General features: G+C 32.4%; 2 protein-coding genes across 4 annotated transcripts in view; both read right to left on the bottom strand.

The window, feature by feature from the left end:
* The window catches only part of LOC143562139 (uncharacterized), a 78,244-nt gene that overhangs the window by 23,835 nt on the left and 29,145 nt on the right, over positions 1-25,264 (bottom strand). The gene's annotated exons all lie outside the window — the stretch shown is intronic.
* On the bottom strand, positions 1,484-5,498 carry LOC143562152 (type I inositol polyphosphate 5-phosphatase 2-like). Of its 3 annotated transcripts, none has more exons than XM_077050042.1 (11): positions 5,335-5,482; positions 5,149-5,254; positions 4,946-5,041; positions 4,774-4,858; positions 4,556-4,660; positions 3,756-4,313; positions 3,541-3,676; positions 3,193-3,377; positions 2,455-2,563; positions 2,167-2,315; positions 1,484-1,839 (listed from the first exon to the last, which is right to left on the bottom strand). In XM_077050042.1, exons 1-11 carry the CDS (start codon positions 5,362-5,364, stop codon positions 1,623-1,625), a joined length of 1,776 nt encoding a protein of 591 aa, XP_076906157.1. In that variant the 5' UTR covers positions 5,365-5,482; the 3' UTR covers positions 1,484-1,622. The 3 variants fall into 3 exon arrangements, with proteins under 3 accessions (XP_076906157.1, XP_076906159.1, XP_076906158.1); XM_077050043.1 differs by having other exon boundaries at positions 1,655-1,839; positions 2,167-2,209; positions 5,335-5,498; XM_077050044.1 differs by lacking the exons at positions 5,149-5,254; positions 5,335-5,482 and having other exon boundaries at positions 4,779-4,858; positions 4,946-5,003.

Raw genomic sequence — 25,264 nt, 5'->3', positions numbered from 1 at the left:
AAGCCTCTAGGCCCAAACCTCTACAACCATAAAAGAACAAACAAACAAATAGCATGCCAAAGAACATTAACCAATTAAACTGAAAGTTCTCCAAACTTTCGGTAAGAGACACCATTTTTAACCTGTTATGGACCCAAAGGAAACTTAGGAGTTTAAATTCTTTCACAATCTTAGCAAGTGACAAGAGTCTTCTGTCAAAAACACCAAATACTAGTGAGAATTATTGAATGAGTGACCTTAACCTCCTGTTTTGTGACCGACACGAACTTGTGGATCGCTAAAAGATCTCTAAAATCAAAAGCAAAAATGAGGGGATCTCACACCATTGGGAAATGATTGCCAAGTAGCATGAGCCAAACCACAATTATCAACAATATTTAGCATCTTTATCTATAAAGATATCTACATGCTCTTGTTTCAAATGATTATTTGGATACAAATTTAATACTGGAACTGCATATCAAGGTTTTGTACTCGGATCAGTTCATACATTTTATTTTTATCAAGTTCCATGACTTAAATAGTTACAGTTATAACATGTAAGAATATAAAGAACTTATAGTAATAAATTAACTAATAGTTAGTATAACTTTAAAATAGTTATAGGCATGCAAAAACTCCAAGTTGATATTGAGTGAGACCTTTCATGTTGTAGCATTAATGAATGATAAATTGTATTTTTGGTAGATTTCAAAACTAGGTTCAACACAACACAAATTGAATTTGGCCTACAAGAAACTTCTTATTTGTGTTCATATTAAAAAGGACAACAATAATGTCAACTTGTGAAGTTTGATTATTTTGATGCCTTTCACTTTAAATACACATGGTGTAATAGTGTATTTAACGAAAATTGACACTGATCTAATGATCATGAAAAGCAAAAAACACGCGAACCATCATGAAACCATTTCACAATGCTAATCTCGAATAAATGTACCTTTAGGTTACCATGATACTTAGGAAGACATTAAATTAAGTAAACTAGAAACTTGACGTTACACTATAAGTCTATAAATATACGAACCTTTTCTTTTGATATGCATTGTAGACATGGTCAGCATTTCACACGTATTCGGGAAATCCTATTTTATCTTTCACTTTTCCTGCTTTTATGCTACATGACATGACTGTCTGATATTATTGCATACTCTCATGATGAAAATATGTTTTGAGAATTAAAAGATTGAATATGGGCTATATACATGATATTCAAGAAATATATTATGAAATATGTTATGCAAGTAAAGCTTTGTCGCGTCACAAGTTTACAAAATTACGCGTTTACATGTTGATGGCCATGGTATTACATGTTTGCAAGTTGAGTTAAAAGTTTACAAGTGTATGCACACAATGTTGGTTATCACATTCATGACTCATTGTCCATATACAAACAGATTAACCATATGATTCATTCAAATTCTATATACATTGTATTCCACCTTTTGCTCTAAAGCTGCCCATTTCTTTAAGTTCTTTTATTGTCTTGTAAAATCTTTCAAAAAAAAAAACAAAACAAAAAACCCACCTCTCTTCTATACAAGAAAGTTGACCAAAAACCAAAAATCATCATTCTAATCCTATAAAAAATCAAGATCAAGAATGTATTAATCAAGCTTAAGTTAGGGCAATAATTCCAACTCAGCCTCATCCAAAATGATCACCGGGTGCACTGCAGCACATGTCAAATTTAGAGCTCTTCGCAGCTTTCTCGGGTTAAACACTTCAACCTCAAGTGCAAACACTGAACTAACTGGCCTATGATCAGACATCCTTATTTCAGCGTGGTTGTAACAAAGTTGTTTTATGCCTTTTCCCATCCATAATATACGGTCACACCTGTGTGTTTGAGTTTATTTAATACATGAACTTCATGCAAAAACTCACATTGACTTTTAAGGTTCACAAGACTGTTTTTTAAGAAGTAATCAATGAATCTTGACTTTTGAGGTCAAACGTCTTAATTTCAAACAAAATCTGTAAGATATGTAGTTACAAATCATAGTCCGAATAACCTTCTCTTTATCATATACGTTATATACTTCAATAAACATTAATAAAAAGATTTTTCAGCATTCAATATCCAGATTAGAATTTGAATTTAAAAGTGTCTCCTTTGACCTCAAAGAGTCAAAGGTCAAACTTTTATTGAGTGGAATAACTTACCATGCTGGTGCTCTCCTCTTTTCTCCTTCTTTTGGATTTTCACCTGCATATCGATCTGAATTGAATTCATATTTGTACGTCGGTGGAAAGTCGATAACGCCCTCTTTCCATCCCTCAAAAACACGGCCCCTTCTCAATTCTTTACAAAGCTACAACATGAAAAACATCCCACTTAGCTACATAATATTCACATGCATTTGGTCTTAACATACCAAGTGGAAATTTTGACGCATTTACTTAAAATGGTAGGAAACGTGTCAAATGGGTCAAACGGGCCAAAATCAGTACCTGATCGCTATAGAGCAGTTGGTCCCACTGCTTCATGGAAACAAGCTTTCTGACTTCTTCATCCTGCTTGTTGATACGATAGTTCAAGTCGCCAAACCAGAATATCTGACTGTTTGAGGAACCAGGAAAACACTATGAATTATAAGAAATGATGGTAAACGGTAGAAAAATCTATGATAAGGTTGAGAAATCATATTTAGCGGTGCTAAACGGGTTGGGCCCGTGGGTTGGCGGGCCCAACCTGGACACAACCCGAACACGAAAATAGCGTCAAGCACATGAACCCGAACACGACACACTTATTCGCAGGTTGACCTAAACACGGTCCGTTTGACCAAAAGTTTTTTTATTTTATGTAAACACATTAAAAATATAAAACAAAAACAAATGGGCTTAATGGGTCAACCTGCGAACCCACAACCAATTTAGCTAAACGGGTTCACAGGCTCGTGTTAGGTTTGTGTCGTGTCGGAAATTCACACCCTATACATACACTAGGTGGCATCATCATACGGGCCGTATGATACAGAGAGAAAATGGTCATACGGGCCATATGACTTCATCAGTGGTCAAGTCAGACCATATACTTAAAACGTTATAGCCCGTATGATCTACCAGTCATATGATATGACCATTTTTTCCAAGTCACACGGCCCATATGACATGTAAGTGGTGTCTGTATCATGTGTTTCGTGTGTCAGAGGTGTTGCTTTAGAGGCACCCTTAAAAACTACTTACTCATGACACGGGATTGTTTGAGGTTGATCAGGATCTAAAACAGACGAGAATCGAGTACGTTTCAAGATCTCAGACACATTTGAATTCCGCTTCTCTTCATCTCCAACCTTATGTCCAGAAGTCAAATGAGAACAAACAAAGCATAACCTCGTTTGATAAAGAGACATGCTAACAGACACCGATCCCTAAAACATAAAACAGTAATCAGTTATGACTTTTTAACAATCCTCATGGTCATACATAGCATGAATCGACCCATTCGTAACTAAAAAGTCAAACTTGCCACCTCTAGCAGTGAGTTGACTTGTTTGACTATATGACCGAAAGTCCAAAACAGAGCCTAGTTACCTTATTACCCATGTATCCCATAAGCCCGACCCCAACCGGGGAAACTTTTAAGTTGTTAATATGTCTTCTCAGCCTTTTCCGTACCCAAACTGAAATGTATATGCCCACCATCTGCTTACTAACAATTCTTACATACCTGATACATATTTCCTCAAACAAGTTAACCTTTATGAATCTTGCAACATAACCCAAACAAAAAAAAAATCAAACTTTACCTATGAGTTGACTTTTCTTGACCATCCAAGAAAGCCGATTTCTCGTCCTCCATTTCTATTGGACCTTCAAAAAAATCATCTTCTTCTTCCAACACCTGTTCCGCCACATCATCAAGCGAGTCAACCGTGTCGGTCCGTTCTTGGTGCTCGGCCCAGAGCAAGCCCAAGTCACCTGAGCTATGATGCACCCGTTTTAACCCGCCACCAACGTCTTGTGGGGCCAACCAGTCAGAACTTACTCTTGCAGAGTTACTTAAACTTAACACTCTTCTTAACTTTGCACCAGAAGAAAGCACTTTTGGTGTTATATCCAAGGCTTTTTCGGGCCAGTTTAATATATTAATCACTTTTGTTTCTGGAACACTTATCTTGGTGGCACCCAAATTACCATTGCTGTTCAAGATTGGAGAAGTTGGAGCACTGTAGCTTTTAGGTATGGCCACTTGCTCGGATGTTTTGTTCAAAGCTTTTCGAATAATCGACTCCCATTTTAATATCGGCCTTCGAGTTTCAGCTCCCAAAACATTGCCAGCACTTAAAGGAACAACTTCCTGAAAACTGTAAAAGTGATTCTTTAATTAAAAGAGGGTGCTTTAAATAATAAAATCAAACCAGTTTTTGCAAGATTCACTGTTATGCATATGGGATTTATACAAATATAAAAAAAGACTGTTACCCTTTTAGGAACAAGTTATAAACATTTAAAAAGTTATAAATTGAATGCATATAGCCCAAAGAAACTGTAATAATTCTGAAGTTGAAATCTAACATGTTTGACCTCAAAAAGTCAAAAGTCTTACCCAAGAATGTAAATATCAGCTGGTTGATCCATACAAAGCCACTCATCTATCTCAAGATCTTCATCAGGGATCCTTCCAGCTACATTCCATGTGCCAATTGTCATCCTGATGATATAAAAATAAAAAAAGAACCGATTTTTAAGACGTTTTCGAATACAAGAAAGCAAAAAAAAAAAGAAAAAGAAAAAACAAGTATTTATGATATTCTAGAGCCAAACCTCACATCTTTTGTTTTAATATAGTGAACACGCATTGTCTCCGATTGCCCCCTCTTATGTTTTATCAACCCTTTTGCAGGTATCCCTAAATTCACAAAGCAATCACATAATTAGACGAAAATTCTTAAAAAGAAACAATAAAATAATAAAAGATAATTAAAAGAAATATCACCATCTGAGTTATGATCTGTACATGAAGACATGTTCCTCGGTGTTCTACGAGCATAACTCGTATCAAAACGCGTTCTTTCTTCTTTTACAGAACAAACTGTGATCAAGTTGGAAAACAAGAATGATGAGAAAACACAAAAGGTGTTGAAAAATGCAACCTTTTTGAATCTTGAAGTGTTTTAACTTTTAATACAATTTGCATACCATCATCTTCGCTTTCGGTCTCGGTATCAACTTCATCTTCACTAAAGTCATTATTTTTCGGCTGAATGTTTAACCATTTCTTCATCACCATTGACGGCCAAAACGCCTGCAAACAAACGCATAAAAATCACAATTTTTTTCCATCTTTTGAATTAAAAGTAACAAATACTACTACTCAAAACGCACCTCAGATCGCCTTCCTCTTCGGCTTTTCATATTCTAAAAACCAAACAAAGCCAATTCCTTTTAGTTGTAGATTTTGCAAGCACTCAGAAAGGCATCTTAGTGTATATATATAGGGAATCAATCTTTAAACACATCAGGAGGGACCACCACTTGTTCTAATGCATCTTTCGCCGTTTATTTTTTATCCGACGACGACAAGAACCACTCTAGGCATGCACAAGTTGGCCACCTATTACATGATATCATATATATTTCATAAAGACCACAATATCCCTGATCAATAACTTCCAAGATGGTTCATTCTTGCAAAAAACAGTTGTGCTTTTTTAACTTTTTTAAAATTGTTTTTGAGCTTTCTTACAAAAATGGTGCTTATTTGTCACAACTAGACAAATTAGATGCTTCTAAAGATCAATAATTACATGTGTTGAAGCTACATAGTAAGGACATAATGTTCAGATTTTGCTAACATCCACAACTTCAACTAGCATGAAAAGTCAAATCTGATCTCTATACATGGTCACACCTAATCTTTATTTAAAATAAATAAATAAAAATGTAATCTTGTTGAACACATAGATAAAAAAAAATCCAGACATCACTTTCACTACAACTAATATACAGTATGTAAATGTAATCTTGCATGATTGATATATAACACACATGAGTGTGTGTGTGCCTTAGGCATATTAATCATTGACTTGTTTAATAATTTTATAATTGGATTTTGACCTGCATATAGGTTGTATAATCAACTTGTGATAATTAATTATTTATTACTATATTAAAGTGGCTACATATAACATGTTGGTCTGCAAGATTAACATAACACCGACTATATCTTGATCATGGTCCCCAATTGGTCACTAGCTGCCTACAATAGTACAATTAGGCTTTGTTTAACACAAAATCTTGATAAAAAGTTAAAAAAATATCTAATCAGTTAGACTTAATTAGAATGCATTTGATACAGACAAAAGTAGATATTAATAAAAATAAATGGACCCCTCATGGCATAGTTAGTCAAAAAAGAAAAAAAAAGCCTAAATTCATATAACATATTCATATATCATCATTTCAATGTTGAGTCAATTGGGTGTGGTTTATAAAGATACCAAATTGCACAGCTGTATGGTGTTTGGCAGGCTGGTCTGATCTGATTACCCAAACACATAAAATGACCCCTTGAATTATAAAAAGTTAAAGGACCCATTTGTGAGTTGATTCATCATAAGTTATTGAAGAGCTAGCACTATATGTGGAGGTCATATATTGTCTAGAAAAGCCTACAAGGGGTTTTAGAAATTAAAAAAAAAAGTCTTTTTTTTATAAAAAAGCTACAAACTTTGTGAACCATTTTCTTGAAATGTATTTAGAGTGAAATATATTTCTATATAGAAAAAAAAAGTTAATAGTATTTAGAATTGAAGTCTGCTGATAAATAGATAATGCAACTAAAATAAAAAAGTGGTTATGATAAGTACATAAGAAGGTGAGTGGGAACAAAGGGTTGTTACTTTTTTCAATGAATTTGAATAGGGCTGGGGTGCAAACGAGCCGAGCCGTGCCCGAGCTCGACTAGGCTCGAGCTCGACTTGTTTAACTTACACAGACCTCGAGCTCGAGCTCGGCTCGTCTCAAGCTCTATTTTTAAAGCTCGAGCTCAGCTCGTGAGCGGATTTTGAAGCTCGAGTTCGGCTCGGGCTCTATTTATCAATTATTTTATATATAATTATAATTATTTTTATATATTTTTTAATTATAACTTTATGTATAAAATAATATATGTTATTTCATTATTTTATTTATTTTTTCATAACATTATACGTATTAATTAATAATTATTATATATATAATTTTAAAAAGTTATAAAAATGGCAGGCTCATTTAGGCTCGCGAGCAGGCTCGAGCTCGATAAGTAAAGCTCGGGCTCAGGCTCGTTTATTAAACTAGCTTATTTTTAGGCTCGAGCTCAATTAAGCCCGGCTCAATCGAGCTTTTTAACGAGCCGATTTCGAGTAGCTTGCGAGTAGCTCGGCTTGATTGCACCCCTAAATAGGACCAAGATGATATATAGTTATCTCCAGAGGAGTGTGATAGCAACTAGAGGGAGTAAAGGTTGGGTTGTTGTTTTGGTTTGACTCAAATATTTCAGTAGTAAACTTGAAGTTACAGCAAAGAAAGATGATGATCTTTATCTACTATGATTCCTTATGGGCTGGTGGGTCATTTGTTAGTTTTCTAACTTTAAAAAAAAAAGTTACTTTACTATTTTAGATTTACCTTTACAACTTTACAAGATGCATCTTTTTTTGGGGCTGCACTTTGGTTAAGCAGTGGTTGAGTTTGGCGCTTCTAGCAAAATGGCGGCGGCGCATGAAAAAAAAAGGAAATTTGTTGTGGTTTGAATGCATTAAAGCGATTCATGATGCGAACGATCACAATTACGAGAGGATGACCAAGAAATTGGTACCGCGAACATGACATAACATCTCCATATTTGAGAAGGAATTTTTTGACAAGAGGTAATATTTTTAAAATGTTTCTTTAAAAGATTGATGGGCATAGGTGATACGTTATTATTTTGGAACGAAATCTAGCTAGAAAGTTTTCTTAAAACACTATTTCCAATTATTTGAGTGCGTGAGTGCTCAAGAAGGAGAACCGGAGAAGTTCTCTATGGCAATTATTTGAGTGGATCAATCGATAGCCATATAATGGTTTTCTTTACATATGGTTAACATGGAGCAAAGGACCAAAACCTTTGCACCATAGAGTTGGTGTATGACTGACTATACACATTAGTGTAGTCAATGCCGGCTACAACACATTTCAAAACCTTTACTCTCTAAATTGCATTTGTTTCTAGTTCTTAACACACATCACAATTTACTCTTTCCACAAATCTCATGTGTTTGAAAATTGTGACATTCGTCATTTTTAAAAACCCGAAAATCCGAATCATTTTAAAATTTTGATACCTTTAGAATTATTAATAAAATCTTCGCATTTATTGAGTATTGATTGTGTTATTTAATTGTTTATAATTATTGGTATTCTTCAAGACGGGTCGACCGCCTTCTTCTCATCCTCTCTAAATTCCCGCCATTTGACTCATTTTTCCAAGTATTGGATGAACCTAGACTATTTTATTATTGATAATTAACTTCCTAATTCACCAAACTGGATCAAAGCTCATTAATTTGGTGATTAATATTGCTTAAGATTAGCCTTATGACTAGCTTATGCAATTAATCACTTCAACCTTGTTATTAACGACTTGAAGCCTATATAAAGCCTCTCAAACTTCTACAAATCATTCAGCACAACACTTTACACTTTCAATTGTGTTATTGCTTTTCAAATGGTGCAAAAATCCAAGTTTCAAATTTTTCTTTCTTCTTTGATATTCCATCCTCGGGTAATTATTGTCTTATTTATGTACAACATATCATGTGATCATCATCATGTTGTCACTCTAAATTAACAACCGTGGTGGTGTTTTCACTATCACTCATCGGCACGTTAATGTTCGGTTAAAAATAAGTTTTAAGTTAAAAAGTAACTTTTGCAAAACTAATAAACAAGACTAAAAATTTCCAACATGTCACACCATCTTATCATTTCAAGCATGTTAGATATAAACCCGAATCAAACTGAGTTCATGTCCAACCAAAAACATGAACCACTCGTTAAACTTGTTTTATTAAATAATATTTGGCTCGGAAATGAACCGAAATCATTAAAATTAACTAATAATTATTATAACCTTTATTTTTATTTTATTTTATTTTTCTAAAACTAAAATAAAATTGATCAAAAATCAAATAACTAACCTATTTCATTTAACTTATAAAAATAGAACAAAAATATATTTTTAACAAACTTTTCGTTTAAGAGTTATAAACTGAACATGTCGGCCATCTATTTCTTATCTTTCCTCAACCTTATTTTGATCATAGTTATCTATTTATCTAGGGTCACTTATTGAACCGAACCCTGTCGGTTCACTCGCTTAAAGACATCTTCGCTTATTTACTCATTCTTGCTTATTTAACATGTGAGTTTTTCATAACCCCCTTTTAACGCTTTTAATATTTTGGGGTGTAGCATACCACAAGTTTTTATTTCGTTAGTTATGAGCTTGTTTACAAACCGATTCACATTTATCGTACATGTTAATATTATTCTTGCATATTGTTTATGATTATACGTGAATTATGTGCAACGTGTTTACTGTTTTTATTGTGGAAGTTACGCAAACGCAAACGCATACACATTGTGGGAGGGTCCGACGGGACGTACCTACGCCGTTTATCGTTACGACTTCGGTTGTTTATGTAAGGTGGTTCTCATTTCCCCGACTTCTACGGCTTCGGCTCAATGAACGGGATGAGACACTATTTGATTTCAATTACATTATGTTTGAATATTTATTGCATGACGATCGTTGAATCGCGCATTTTATATATATTTATATACGCAAAAACTTATAAAAACTCACCAATATGTGTTGTTGAGAAAATATATTATTTTAAACGTGCTGCAGGTTGATACGATGAAGTGTCAGGACAAGAAAACTAGTTATACCTTAGGATTATTTCAATGAATAATATTTGTTTCATTTAGATGTAATGTTGATTGTCTCATTATCAAACTATTTGTGTACTTGCGATATTATGGAATAAAATAAATATATTGTCACTATTAATAGTGTTACGAGCTTATGAGTGATCTGTACGTTGCACCCGGGCGTATTCCATTTAAAGCCGGGGTGTTACAAAAATGACAGAGTCATCTTTGAGAATCATTAAAATCTTTTAGGCCGAATGCGAAAAAAATCTTGGGGCTTAAGTAAAACGGTTTTTTGTTTGGTTTAAACAATTAAAATTTTTAAATGAGCTTACTTAGTTATGATTTGGGTGGTTCAAAAATTTTTTGTTTATAAAAATTGGCTTATATGAGTTGAGTAATTGGATTTGAATATTAAAATCTAGATTGAGACTTGTGTATTACACGACAATTGATAAGAATTTCAAATTTTAACCATTAAGCGAAATACAGTCAACAACACAATTATCACATGTTGTTAAAACAATGACAATTTACATTAAAATCATATGTATTACAAAACAATAATTTTACAGAAATATGTTACAAGTTGGTAAAAATTTCTTTGCAGTTTGCATTTATGGTTGTATTGATCAATAACGTGTTTATCAAGAATCAATATCTTTTGTCCATGTATGCTTGAAATTCTTGATAAGGCCATAAATAAATCTTAATAAAACTCTTGCATTAGTCAATATACCTTCTTCATATGAATGTAATTGCCAGGAAAAATTAAAAAAACATACCAATGTTAAAGGTCAGCTAATGAAAAATAATGCTGAAATTCTGTAAATAACTAACAAAAAGAAGCTGGACTGCATATTTGATTGTATATTGACTTATAGTTTGACCAATATATATGTGAATTTTAGAAAGCATATCATAACCAAAATTTGATACTTGCCATCATAAGTTCATAACCATAATATCAACTAGAATTTTAAGCCCATCCTGCAAAAATAAACCAAAGTGCATTAACATAGGTTGCGAATTAAATCATACTAAAGATATGATTTGTACTAACTGTATTTTTTTAAAAAAAAATTTGTGTATAGTTTTCATATTTTGAAATAATAAAATCCGATACTAAATATTCTAAAGAACTATCGATCACCGAATTTCATAAAAGCATATACCAAAAATCTTAACAAATCCTTCATTGAGGAACACACCCAAAGCCCTAAATTCATGTAGCAAGATACGCAGAACACACTTGAAGGCCTAACTTCATTTAGCTTTGAATTATGTAAGAAGCCTAAACTTTATCAGATGAAGGATCCATAAACAAAATCGTACATTGAAATTCTTTGTGTTTAATTAGTATGTAAGAAACCATATACTTTATCAGCCGAAGAAGACATTTTGGAAAGAAGAGGCGGGCCTAGGGTTTCTAATCGAGGGAGAGTTGCCATTGTGTTGAATAAAAACAAATAAGGTTATAACAATATAAGGTTATAGTTCCATAAATTAATAGTAGAGTCGGGTAAGACCCACGCAAGATCCGAAAATGAAACCATATATTGAAAATGGGTTTAAAACTATGAGGAGGGCTGAGATAGTGACAAGTGGCACAAAGTGGTATTTTTTATTAGAGTAGATATATATTTTTTTCATTAAAAAAATCTGGACTACTGAGTGTTTGGGCCGGTGGCTGTAGACACCCTACCCTCTTGTCCAATCCGGCCATAGAAGAAGATATAAATCTTTCAAACAAACAAGTTTATGGACTTCAATTACATCTAAATCTTAGCGCGCTTAGGATTTAGTGAGGTTGTTTGATCTTACTTTTCGAGTCAATTTTACAAGTTTACAACTTCTTATGGGTGAGAATTATAGTCTCAAATGAATGTTCATATCTTCTCAAATTCATGATGTTCTTTGATATCAAATGGAAAGGTTTAACCATGTTGACACAACCCAGATGAATAATGCTCATGCATTACAAACTCTACACATTATGCATAATATTATCATAAGTCCAAAGCTCAATACCCAACTTATTCATTTCAAGATGTAAAACAATAAATCTCAACGAATTCTAACCAGCACATTAGTGATTATCCTAATGTGCAAATATTCATTATGCGGTGGTTTTCATGCTCAAAATCACACTAATCAAAGTAATCAGGGAATGAGCTATGATTCTAAGTACATTATGAGCTTTGCTTTAGAATAAGGGATTGACAAGTTGTTTCACTTCAACTTGTAGATCGGTTCTATTAATTTGATTTTATAGATGTATGTAACATAAAAGAAAAAGTAGGCCATTATTAGACCAATTATGCGCTGATATCTTATTTATACTCTCAAGTATCCCACAAACCACAAAATCACTAGCAGCACCCACCCACAAGTATCATATGACCTTTTGTTTTTGTTTTTAATTTGGTTGTTAGAAGTTAAAAGGAAAATAGTGTGAATTTACGTGACAAACATTTACCAAATCGTTTTGAGGCAATGCATGGGTACATAGGTGGTGGCGGTATTATCATACGGGTTCGAAGCTTGCCATGGGATACTCCGCACCCCTTAAATTAGCCGAAACGTTAGTTTATTGTTTTCTTCAATTATTTCGGTTTAATTATGTTGATCTTTAGACGATTATGATTAAATTAATCACTTTTATATTGTCCCTAAAATTATTGTATTATATTATTATATAACTAGTTTTAGAGCCCGTGTGCCACACACGGGATATTTCAAATTATAAAATTATAAGTAAAACAGATAATTACATAGCGCATATGAAAAAAATATTTATTACATCTATGCTTGTATCTATACGATGTGTACATAAATTGATTTTATTTATATCACAAAATGATTTTTTTAAATGAACTTGATAAAAAAATGCCCGTGCAAAAACGTACCCGAGAATGCTTTTTTCTATTGAAAAATTCATTCTCGGTGTCATATGTATAATTGAAAGAATTTTGGTTATGAACTAATTTTGAAAATAAGACTTCTTATACAATAATTGTTCTAACCACTCAGCCTAAATACAAAAGAAGCGTTACCTTTATTGATATATTTATCAATTTACCACCCATCAAAGGAAAGTAGAACATTAAATTGTAGCAATAAATGTTCTTCAAGAGCTATGTTTTTCTGAGCTACACCATGAAAAATATTTTGATAAGTTTCAGAGAGCTTCTCAACTTTGTCATAATGACAACATAAAAAACATGTTAACATATTCAATTTTATGAATATTTTGTTTCATTTGAGCATGGTTTAGCATGTCATGCTTCCCATACAATGTTCTAATCACCATTGAAAGAAAAATTAATGTTGACATAAATATTTCAAATTTGATAAAAGTTAAGCATTGATAGGCATGGGGGTGGCATGTCGAAAGTGTTCGTAATGTTTTCTTAAATTTTAATAGTTGAGGGGAAAATAGTCAGTTTGTCAAATCCCGAACCTTTTAATTATTTCAAGAAATGCTCTTAAAAATAATTTTGAAACCCGAATCATGTTTAAAATTTTAACTTTCATACTTTTGACATTTTAAAGTCAACACTTTGAACCCATAACAAATTTTTTTTAAGCACACACACACACTCTTTTTGTATTTTTCTTTTTCTCCCCCTAAATTTGTACAGAAATTATGACAAAAAAATTTATGTACACAATTTAAACCTCAAAAAAAAATACTCAGTCATCAACACGCAGCATCTTAAGAAACCCTACAAGCACATTGAATCTGGCTGTTTCGACCGGTTTCGTAAATAGGTCCGCCAAATTATTATCAATGTGGACCTGTTCAAGATGAATTAACTTTCGGTCGTAACAGTCACGAATAAAATGAATTTTGATATCGATGTGCTTGGTTTAGAATGCTGAATCGGGTTTTTAACAATGGCAATGGCAGCATCAGTATCACAGAAAATAGGAGTGTCAAGAAATTTCAAACCGTAATCCAGCAATTGATGTTGCATCCAGATAACCTGAGAACAGCAGTCTCTTACACCATTCTGTGTAATCTTTCCCTTCTCTCATCCCGCAAAGGAAACATACCCTCCATTACAAATTTGAATGTCGTCCAACTGAGAGATGCCTCCTATCATGTGCCTGGAACAGCTACTATCAATATACCACGGTCTGATGATATTTCTCCATTGTTGTTCCTGCACGATGTGCAAGATTAATTAGTCTTAGGTACCCAGTCCATAGTCGTTCTAGGTAAACTTGACTTGTTCAACCGTGTCACGGGTTGCCATGACATGTATTCCTGCTTATCAAAGATCGAACAGCAAGGCTTTGATGACTTGGTCACCGGAGACTTAGGCAACCATCTGTATTTAGGTTTTAAAACTTTATTGTTTGTATAGATGGTTGGCTTCGTCTCCGGTTTGCGAACGGAATACACTATTGACTTTGACCTTCTAAACGATTTTGATTCTGAGGCCCACTTGGATCTCAGAGTCGAAATCAAGTTTCCGTTCCGCTTTTGAACCGAATTAGGCTTGGTTTGATAGGAACTTGACCTGTCAGCCTTGTTTCTCCTCCAATCACCGTCAGAGGGCTTTGCCGTATCTCATTTTATTAGAATTAAAATTCTTGTAGGTATTTTGAGGCATAATCCTCTGATGGCGTTTGTAATATGGAACATACGGGAGACGAGAACAGTTTCTAGAAATGTGACCGGGAATGCCACAGTTAAAACAGGTTTGCCTTTTAACGAAAAAGTTGTTGTGGCCGATTCCCAGTCTTGCTCTGTTGTGTGAGTCTGTTTGTCCACCATTGAACTTAGTACTGGATTTCTCACAGTTACAAGTACGTGAACTTCCTTCTTTAACAAACTTGAGTGATGAATATTTATGAAAATTCTTATTTTTATCAAGTTTATTAAAAAGTGGATCACTACTTTTAGAAGTTTTAAAGAAGTCAACCACACGATTATTTTTGCTCTTTAAAATAGAGCTCACACAAACATTTGTAGCAACGGTATTCAAAGCAGGCAAATTCAAAGCAACATGAGAATTAATAGGTGAATCATCATCCTCATCAGTCCAATCCTCAACTATTACTTCATCTGCACATGAAGTAAACACATTAGAATCGTTCACCCAGGATGTTGATTCAGTTATCGTGATTGAACCAACCATACCCTTGTCATTTGTAGTTGACTTACCATACTGCATACATTTTTCCTTTTCTTCTTCCTTGGTAAGAGGAAGACTAGTATAGTTATTATTATATGGAGGAGGAACCATGTTGTATCCAAGACCCACACCCTTGTTCTCTTTTCATTTTAACTGTTTTTCTATCATTGACTCAACTACAACACTAGAGACATCAAATTTCTTAAAGTTGAATTCAGCATTTTCAAATTTATTAGTTAATTTAGCTATCTCCAACTTGGATGCATCTCGGCGGTTAGTTCAGAAATTTTCTTTTTAGCATCTAGGTGGTAACAACATTTTATGCTGAAATCGGATTGAAGTCTTGAGAAATCCTTTTGTTGTGCCTCTAGTTTTTCTTTTAAAGCATTTTCCAATTTCTTAAGGGTAGCAGTTTCATATTTAATTCCCTCCATCTCTCTAAGCATATTACTATTGTGAATTTTATACAGTCCTACTTTATCAATACATAATTGGGAGCATAATACAGGACTTACCTCGGATGATCTGGAAGATGTGAAGGCCATGAACATACCTCGGATGACTGGCCCAATGAATCAGAAGCCCACTTGAACAAAATCTAAAGCCCAACTAAGTGAGCCCAATGCTTTCAAAAGCCCGAGAACCTTGAAACTTGATCGAGAACAAGCAAAACTAGCCGAGAACGTTGAAATTTAACCGAAACTTTGACTAGTGGCCGAGAACTTTGATTATTGACAGAGAACTCTGATACTTAACAGAGAACTATGATTATTGACAGAGAACTCTGCTTATTGACAGAGAACTATCAAATTTTCCCTAGAACCCAATAAAATCAGCCGAAAACTATCAAGGCTCTTGATATGGAAATCTTTGAAGATTTAGTCAAATCCCGAGAATTAAGGAATGTTCTTGATTTGGTAAACTTAAAGATAGAATCAAATCCTGAGAATGAAAAGATTTGAATTTAATTCGAAGATTGACCCAAATCTTTTCCAGATTAACTTCAACAACCCGAAGAACACGAAGAACAGTCTATCTTCAAGATCCAGAATTCTTCAACCAAAACACGCACCTGTAAATCACCGGTAGAATCCTTGATATCACCAATAACCGAGCCTAGAAAAGGTCTATAGGCTCTGATACCAATTGTAAGTTCCGTGTCGGAGGATCTTGCAATGTGAGACCAAATGCACGATGAAATGCGGAAAATAACAATGTGTTGATTCAATACGTGAAAGATAATAGCGATAAGAGCACACAAGAAAGGCTTCAAAACACACTATTATATAATAGCCGGGTGCTTAAGCCCTTTAGCGTTACACAATGTCACGGCTTCAATACTAACAAAATGACCAACCTAGAACCGTTAACATATGTTCTATATATATCCTATCAACTAGGCCCAAACCAACTAAAAGCCCACCAAGATCAATAGATCTCGGTTTACAAACAAAAGCCCAAACTATACAAAACTAAGCCCAAAATTACAAGCATAAACCACAAAATACGACCCAACATATAAGTATAGTGTAAAAGGAAAGTGAATAATTATTGATTTATTACATATATTAGGGTATATTAGTTTTGGAGGGAAAAAATTATGAGAATTAACCAAAACATGACAAGTGTCCACATTTATTTTACTTTATTAGAATAGGTAGATTAAAAAAAACGTAAGAATGGAAAATAAAATCCACCCATAAGATGTGACACCATTCTATATCAAAATTTATAACTAATCACTTGAATGTCCTATGAATAACCGCCACATTTAATCCGTTGATAATAGATTAATTCTAAGTTCGTATTTTATTATTAAGTCTGATACTGACATGGCATTATATATATTTTTGAAACATGACATATACCTATTTAAACCGACCATGTAACCTATTTTATTTGATCTATAAATTACATACAACCCAAATTGTAATTTAAAAAGGTTTAATTGAATTCCCAGTTGTTTTTATTTTTTATTTTTTATGTTTTGTTGTCAAGTGATGCAATATATTCTCAATGAAAAGAAAACATGGGTTAGAGTCCAAAGCCAAAATGCAAATGGCAAGTCTCTAGTTTTTTAGAAACAAATATTTTAATTCTATAACAATAATAATGTGGATATAATATGTACGTTACTTATTACTATTTGTACATTGGTTTTATCTTTTTATGTTTTGGAATATTTGTATGCAACTAGTTGATGAACGTTTTGTTTGAAAGTGACAATAAGCAAAGATTTTGGTTATTGATGTACGAAATGCCCTTGATTTTGATTTATCAATAACTTTGAAAATGAAATCCACTCACCAACCTTCCTAACATGTCTATATATACCTTTTTTATTTGTATTCAAATCAAAAAGATATTATTTTAAATAGCCATAAAAAGAGTAATGATGTGATGATCATTTCGTCGATAGAAAAAAGTGATAATAGCTCTTTTGGTTTTAGGGTTTTAAATACCGACTAAAATGCACTTGAAACATTAAATAAGACTATAATTTGTTGATTTGATGATAAATGATGTTTATTCTTAAGTTAGTCATTGTTGTTCAATCGAATAATGTGTTTACAAATATACAACGATTCACTTGTTACAAATATCAACGCTACATGGATAGTGATAAAACAAAGTTACTAAGTTTTCTATGATTTCAAGTAACTTTAACTCATGTTCAACATAAAACACAAGTATATATATATATATATATATATAGTATTAGAGAAATAAACGGGGTTTGATTCAAAAAATTTGTTCGAATTAACATATATGGAATTAAGAAACGAAGACATGCTTTCGAGATGGTAAAGGAATTTGAACTCATTAACTAAATTCTCTTGTTCCTTCACGCCTCGCCACCACCTCCAAAACCTGACAGCATTATCGCTACCACCACCAGACGACCTAAAACACCCTGCTGTAACCATGTCACTACCACTGCCAACACTGATGCCTTTGTTGCTATCCCACTGCCAATGCCATATTTCATTATTTTTTTTTACAAACTTACAAATAAAACACTATTTATTTTATCAACTAAATGCGTCACAAATTACAATTCTTTAGCGTATTATATAGATGAATAGGACAAAAAAAAACCATTTTCAAAGTCTCAAAGAGGTAATGGTCGTCATAGCAAACTCGTGCGTTGATTTCTCTTGTTCATGTTCAACCATACTTGGAACCTTTTATATATAAAAATCTTAGAAAATTTAGGATGCATATTAGAGCATTCATATGGAAATTTTTTTCTCACTTTCTTTCCTATAATTTAAGAAAACTATCATTTATGTCAGTCAATCAATCATACCTAGTAACAATCCCACCAATAGCAAAGCTATAAGTAGGGTCTAGGGAGGTGGGATGTAGGCACACCGTATCCCTATCCAATAAAATAGAAAGGTGGCTTCCAGAAAGACCCTCAGCTTAAATGATAGCAAACCTATAAATAGGGTCTGGGGAGGGTGGGATGTAGGCACACCGTACCCCTATCCAATAAAACTATCATTTATGTAGTTTCATTTTTTTTTATCTTTTTGTCATTTGAATCCAACTCATTAACGCTGTTAAAAGTGTTATGTTAAAGTGGTATGAAATGACTATGCCCTTACTAACAAAAAAAACAGAGAAAAAGAAAAGAAAAAAAGAATAAAATGAACTATCATTTTTGTTTTTTTGGTTTTGTCACTTTCTCCACTTATATCCGTTTTATATTTTTTCCCACTGGTTACATTAGGGGATTTTTTTATACCGAATAATATTATAATTTCTTATGATGTTTTATATACAAAATTGTTAGTAAAATATCAACCCGATTAACCCGTCACGTTTTTACGTCTCCTTTTCTTTTCTAAACAATTGAAGTGATTTTATAATGTTTCGTTCATGTCTTGTTGTCTCATCTATTTAAAGTTTGATTTCATTTTTGTTTTAAATATCATATTAACCATCCGATGTACTTAATTACTACAAGATAAAAGCAGTACGTTACTACAAGTTGAACCTCAAATAGTAGCCATGTCAATCACCGGCTTGTGACAAGTCCATCACACGATTAGGACCTTTTCTTGTAAGTAATGTAGATATATAAAGGAAAGTTCAATTTATAAACATAAATATTTTAACAGTCGTTAAACTGCTATTAGCAAATCAAGAAAAGTGAACTACTATAGATATGTTTTGGTACCGATACGTTCTAAGGTGGTGTCAACGGTGGAGACATGTCGTGATTGTCCTAGTGATAGGTTTCATTCTTTTTATGATTGTTATGTCGCTTAAACTCTCAAAGTCCTAGCATCCTCAAAATCTTTTCACCGATTTAATTCTTCTAAATTCCAATTTATTTTCCAGAAAAAGTTAATTCTAAATCCAATTTCATCGTATTCTAGTTTCTTTAATAAATCTAACTACTATATTAAAGCAACACATAGTTTCTACATGACTCTTTAATTAAGCTATCCACATAGGATTCCACCTCAACAATTTTCAAAATTATAATTTACATCTATTAAGCTATTTAATCTTAATCTATATATTTCTACTATTAAAACAAAATCATTCTTTCATAAGGCATGCTATTATGAATCCATAAGATAAAAATATGTTGTATTAAACATATTTTAGACATATAAATATATTTTAATATGGTTTTGAGACGGCAATGTATGTTATTACGTATATTATTAAATATAATTTTTTTGTTCTATTTTTAATAACCACCTATGTATTACACGAGGCTATATCTTAGTTACTATATTAAAACCCTTCTTATACACGGGTGGTTTAAAAAATACAACAAAAAGAATGAATTTAATACTATTTTAATAATATACCTAATGAAACCAATTTAAAAGATTATTTTACATAAACTTGTCAGAATAAAAAAAATGATAACTAATAAAAAATAGTTTAATAACATAAATAATAAGATATATAAACAAATTGGTGTGAAGTATATGTGGAATGATGATTATTTTAATTTAATTTTGATTTATTATATTAAGAAGAAATTCTAGAATTTGAATGTAACTTAATTTAATTTTGAATTATTTTATTAGTAAAAAATTATAAGAATGCGTGTTATTTATGAAAAAAACCTTTTTTTTAACAGTATAATAGATGCGAACAAATAGCATCCTAAACGTTTTAATGAAAAGTATCAAAGGCAAAATAAATAAAACGGCATTTTTGGGTCATCATCATCATCATCATCATCGTACTCAGTATATCCCACCAATAGCAAAGCTATGGTAGGGTCTGAGGAGGGTAAGATGTAGACAGCCTTACCTCTACCCTATAAGGATAGAGAGGCTGCTTTCGGTGAGACCCCCGGCTCGATAGTAGTTTTGCATCAAGCCTTGGACATAAGGCACATAGCACTCAATCATCGGGACACCGGCTGATCGGTTACCCTTGTCTTTCAGCTATCAACGCCACTACATGATGCCTGATTAACCGTCCGTCACTTTTAACGTTATTTTCATGAGATTAGTAAAATAACGTCAAAATTAGTGCAATTTCACTTTTGCCCACCCGAGGGTTCACACATATATACATCATATGTGCGCATCACAAGCAGGGCTATCATTTTTGGGTAGATAATGAAAAGAAAAGGATAACTCAAAAGAAAAGAAAAGGAAAAGGATAACTCACAAGCAAGGTTCACACATTATCTACATTTTTGGGTAGATAATGAAAAGAAAAGGATAACTCAAAGGTTGTCCCACAACGGCTCAAGCACTAGTGGTTAGAACTGCTTGTCTACCCATCAAAGGTTGACAGGGACCACATATGTACGACACTACAGTACTGGTGCATTTGTAGCACGAACTAACAAAAATTGACAAGAGAATATATACAATTTGATTGATTCATGTAATGCTTACTGCTACTTTCTCGAATATCATCCATGTATTTATTCTGTCAAAATCTCAAGTTTTTCAGCCGTTAAAATTGTTTTCTTTTTTTTTTTAATTAATAATAAGATGATTGTGGATTCATCATCTGTCTCATAAGTCATATGAACACACAAATTTAATTATATTCATAACCATCAGGAAGGCTGTAAAAGTTAGATTATAAAACACTGTTAAAAATGATAACCAGAGAAGAGATTAACAGAAATTTAAATCACTCAACCAATGACACCAAATATAGAATACGAATACAACGTCTTGACTACTCGCAAATCAACAATATGATAATTTGTTTATGAAGCACGTAAACAAGATCTAACGAGCAACAGTACAGATCAATATGCTCAAGAACAAACCCTTGATCTAATAACTCCTCAACAACTTATTGAGAGAGAAAAGTACTAGTGTCTGGTAAAATATGTTCTGATGAAATAATATATATATATGTACAGCTTTGACTTCTTGACTCATGGTTCACCAGCTACAACTTTTAAGCCCGATCCACTTTAAGTCTAGTAGCCACAAGCCCAAACTTCATTATGTGAACTCAAGTCCTAAGCTCATAAATCCAGTAACCTGATCCAGTAATACCTCATATTTAAACACATTGAATTGAATTAGATCTCTTAAATTATTCTACCTTTCAACACCCCTCCTCAATTCAATGACTAAACACATCGAACATACACAACCTTTTACATAGTTCAACATGTTGACTAATTAGCACCTTTTGTAAAAACATCTACAACCTGATTTTCTGACTTAATAGCAACAGTTTTTATTGTTCCTTCAGAAATTTTTTCTCTTAAGAAGAATAAGTCCAATTCAAAGTGTTTTGTTCTCTCGTGAAAAACGGAATTGGCTGCAATGGATATTGCAGCCATACTATCACAATACAAAGGAACCGGAAGACTAACCTTAATGTGAAGCTCAAACAAAATATTAACTAACCACATTATTTATGATGTTGCAGAACACATTGCACGATATTCTGACTCGGCATAAGACCTTGAAACGGTTAAATGCCTTTTGCTTTTCCATGCAACTAAACAATTGCCTAAAAAAACACAATATCCGATAACAAATTTCCTTGTTTCCAAACATTTTGCCCAATCAGAATCTGAATAGGCTTTTAAATCAAGGGAATCACTTTTTGTAAACAAGACTTCTCTACCAGGAGCATGTTTCAAATATCTTAAAGACTCTTAAAGAAATTTGTAAATGTGTATTAGTTGGTTTATGCATCTATTAACTTAGATAATGTACCGAGTAAGCAATATCCGGTCTGGTATGAGCTAAGTAGATTAGCTTTCCCACAAGTTTTTGATAACCAGCGATGTTACTTAAAATCACATTATCCTTTTTACACGTATTAGTTATCACAAAGTGTTATTCTAAAGGACTATTAACTAGTTTGCATTCTGTCATACCATACTCAGCCAACAAATCCAAACAATTTCTTTGTGATAGCAAAATCCTTTATCAGTTTTAATAATTTCAATTCCAAGAAAATATTTCAGATCACCAAGATCTTTGATCAAAAATTTAGTTTTAAGAAACTCTTTAACTTTCATCATTTATTTGTTACAACTACCAGTTATTACTATATCATCAACATATACAAGTAATACAATAAAAACCGAATTACTTGATTTCACAAACATAGAATAATCACATTGACTTTGTACAAACCATAATTCAAACAACACATTTACTAACTTTTCATTCCACATCCTTGGTGCTTGTTTCAAGCCATACAAGGATTTCTTTAATCTACACACTTTAGTATCACCTTTAGTGAAATAACCTTCCGGTAAAGACGTATACACATCCTTGTAAAAGTCCCCATACAAGAAGGCATTATTAATGTCTAGTTGAAATATTGACTGGTCATTTTAAATAGCAATAGAAAACACACCTCTAAGTGTTATCATTTAAACCACAAGAGAAAAGGTTTTAAAGAAGTCAACACATTCTTTTTTATTAAATCCTTTAGCAACTAATCTAGCTTTAAATCTTTCTATTTCTCCATTAGACTTGTACTTAATTTTAAAAATCCATTTACACCCAATAGTTTTCCTATTGGGTGGTAAATCAACCAACTCCCATGTATTATTTCTATTTAAAGCCTCTATTTCATTATTTATAGCTGCAATCCAATTTGGATTAGTTGCCGCATCCGAATAAGTTTTTGGTTCACTACTTTTATTTAACAAATTAGAATAATTCACAACTTTTTCAAGGCCATACTTAACCTTACCCTCTACAACAAAATCATTTAAGGTTTTTGGAAACGTAGCATTTCTAGTTAACCTCCTTAATACAGTTGGTATATTGTGTTCTATTTTAACTTTCATTCCCTCAGAAGCATGATCATTAAACACTACATCACCTCTGTCTACACCCCCAACCCTGTTAGAAATTGGTTCAAAATTACTGGGCTGCTGACACTAGTATCTGCCATGCCCCTAGAACTACTATTGGGCTGCTGATTAGCAACGTCTACCCCGCCCTCAGTAGTACTAGAACCGTTTCTAGACTGCTGAGACCGATAAGTAAAAGTTTCTTGTCTATTAGGATCAGCATTAAGTTCATCATTGGGTATTTCTTGGTCATTAGAAGGTTTGGTGTCAGCTTGATCAAACAAATAAAAAAAATTAAGTTGTTAATATCAAGATTACTTGTGTCAACTTCTCTTAAAATATCATTATCAACAAACGGAAATATAGATTCATAAATTTTCACATCTCTAGAAAAAATAATTTGTTTAGTATCTGAACTCCATAATTTATAACCATTCTTTTGATTGGAATAGCCAATAAAAACACACTTTTCAGCCCAATTCGAAAATTTATTTGTATTATTTAGAATAGTACTAAAACAAAGACAACCAAACATTCTTAAATGACTCAAGACAGGTTTAAACCATACACCAACTTATAAGGATAGGGTGGAGTTCTGTTAATCAAGTAAGCAGCAGTTAGCACACATTCAGACCAGAATCTAAGAGGAACCCCTCCTTGAAAAAGTAAATCCCTAACAACATTTTGAGCTACACCATGAGAAATATTTTGATAAGTTTAAGGGGGCTTCTCGACTTTGTCATAATGATAACATAAAAAATAACATGTTAACTCATTGAATTTGTGAATATTTTATTTCATTTAAGCATAGTTTTGCGTGACATGCTTCCCATACAATGTTCTAATCACCATTGAAGAAAAAGTTAATGTTGATACAAATATTTCAAATTTGATAAAAGTTAGAAGTATTGATAGGGTTGGGGGTGACATGTCAAAAATGTTTGCAATCTTTTTCTTAAATTTTAATAGTCAAGGGAAAAATAGTTAATTTTGCCAAATCCTGAACCTTTTGATTATTTCCGTTTAAAATTCTAACTTTCATTCGAATCATGTTTAAGTCGACACTTTGAACCCATAACAAATTTGACGATAAATCTATTTGCGTTCTTAAACTTTTAAAAATACTCAAATTTTCCATTTTTAACTCGTAACAAATTTTGATCTAAATGAAGTTAGCGTATACCAAACAATCTATTTACCAATTTTTGACCCATAACAATCAAATGTAAGTTCCACAAAAAACCTGAAACAATCCTTGATTAAAAAAAACTAAGAAATTAAATATAATAAACTTTATTATGTTTGAAAGTGATTCGTGTATACTATCCTTACATTCTAACATATATATATTTTACTAAATTAACCGAAAAAATAAATGGATAGATTTAAAGCATATGTGTATATATATATATATATAAAATTTATAAATTTATATGGCAATTTACAACAACAACAATAATAATAATAATAGATGAGTGGATTGAGTTTAAAAAATGGATCGACTTTTAAGCATATATTATAATTTAATGATTAAAATTACTTTGTAAAATGAAAGCATATTCGAGTTTTGTTTTTCTTTACAATCTTCTATAATATATATAGTACAATATGTTAATGATAACATTTGAAATTATATTCTTTTCAATCTTTGGCAAACATGATTTGTTGATTTTTGGAATTCACCAAGTATTTTGGAATATATAATAAATAATATGTTAATATTTATTTTATAAAAATGCATAGATATAACATAAATAGAGTGTAAAAGAAAAGTGAATAATTATTAATATATTGTATATATTACTACGTTTGTTTTGGAGGGAAAATAATAAAATTAACTAAAAATGACATATGTCCATAATTACTTTACTTTATTAGAACAGGGAGATAATATTAGTGTAGAAAGACAATAGGACATTTTATAAAAATTGAG

This window comes from Bidens hawaiensis, unplaced genomic scaffold, assembly GCF_021521415.1.
Source record: "Bidens hawaiensis isolate Kalapana, Puna unplaced genomic scaffold, B.hawaiensis_p1.1 tig00020915_1, whole genome shotgun sequence".
Taxonomy (NCBI): Eukaryota; Viridiplantae; Streptophyta; class Magnoliopsida; order Asterales; family Asteraceae; genus Bidens; species Bidens hawaiensis.
The sequence above is the reverse complement of the archived record's forward strand: the minus strand, read 5'-3'. Positions and strand labels throughout refer to the sequence as shown.

Coding starts and splice junctions, on each gene's coding strand:
- LOC143562152 (XM_077050042.1), bottom strand. CDS start 5,364: ATGAAAAGCCGAAGAGGAAGGCGATCTGAG. Junction 5,042..5,148: donor GACCGAAAGCGAAGATGATG/GTATGCAAATTG, acceptor ACTTGATCACAG/TTTGTTCTGTAAAAGAAGAA. Junction 2,316..2,454: donor AACTGCTCTATAGCGATCAG/GTACTGATTTTG, acceptor TTCATGTTGTAG/CTTTGTAAAGAATTGAGAAG.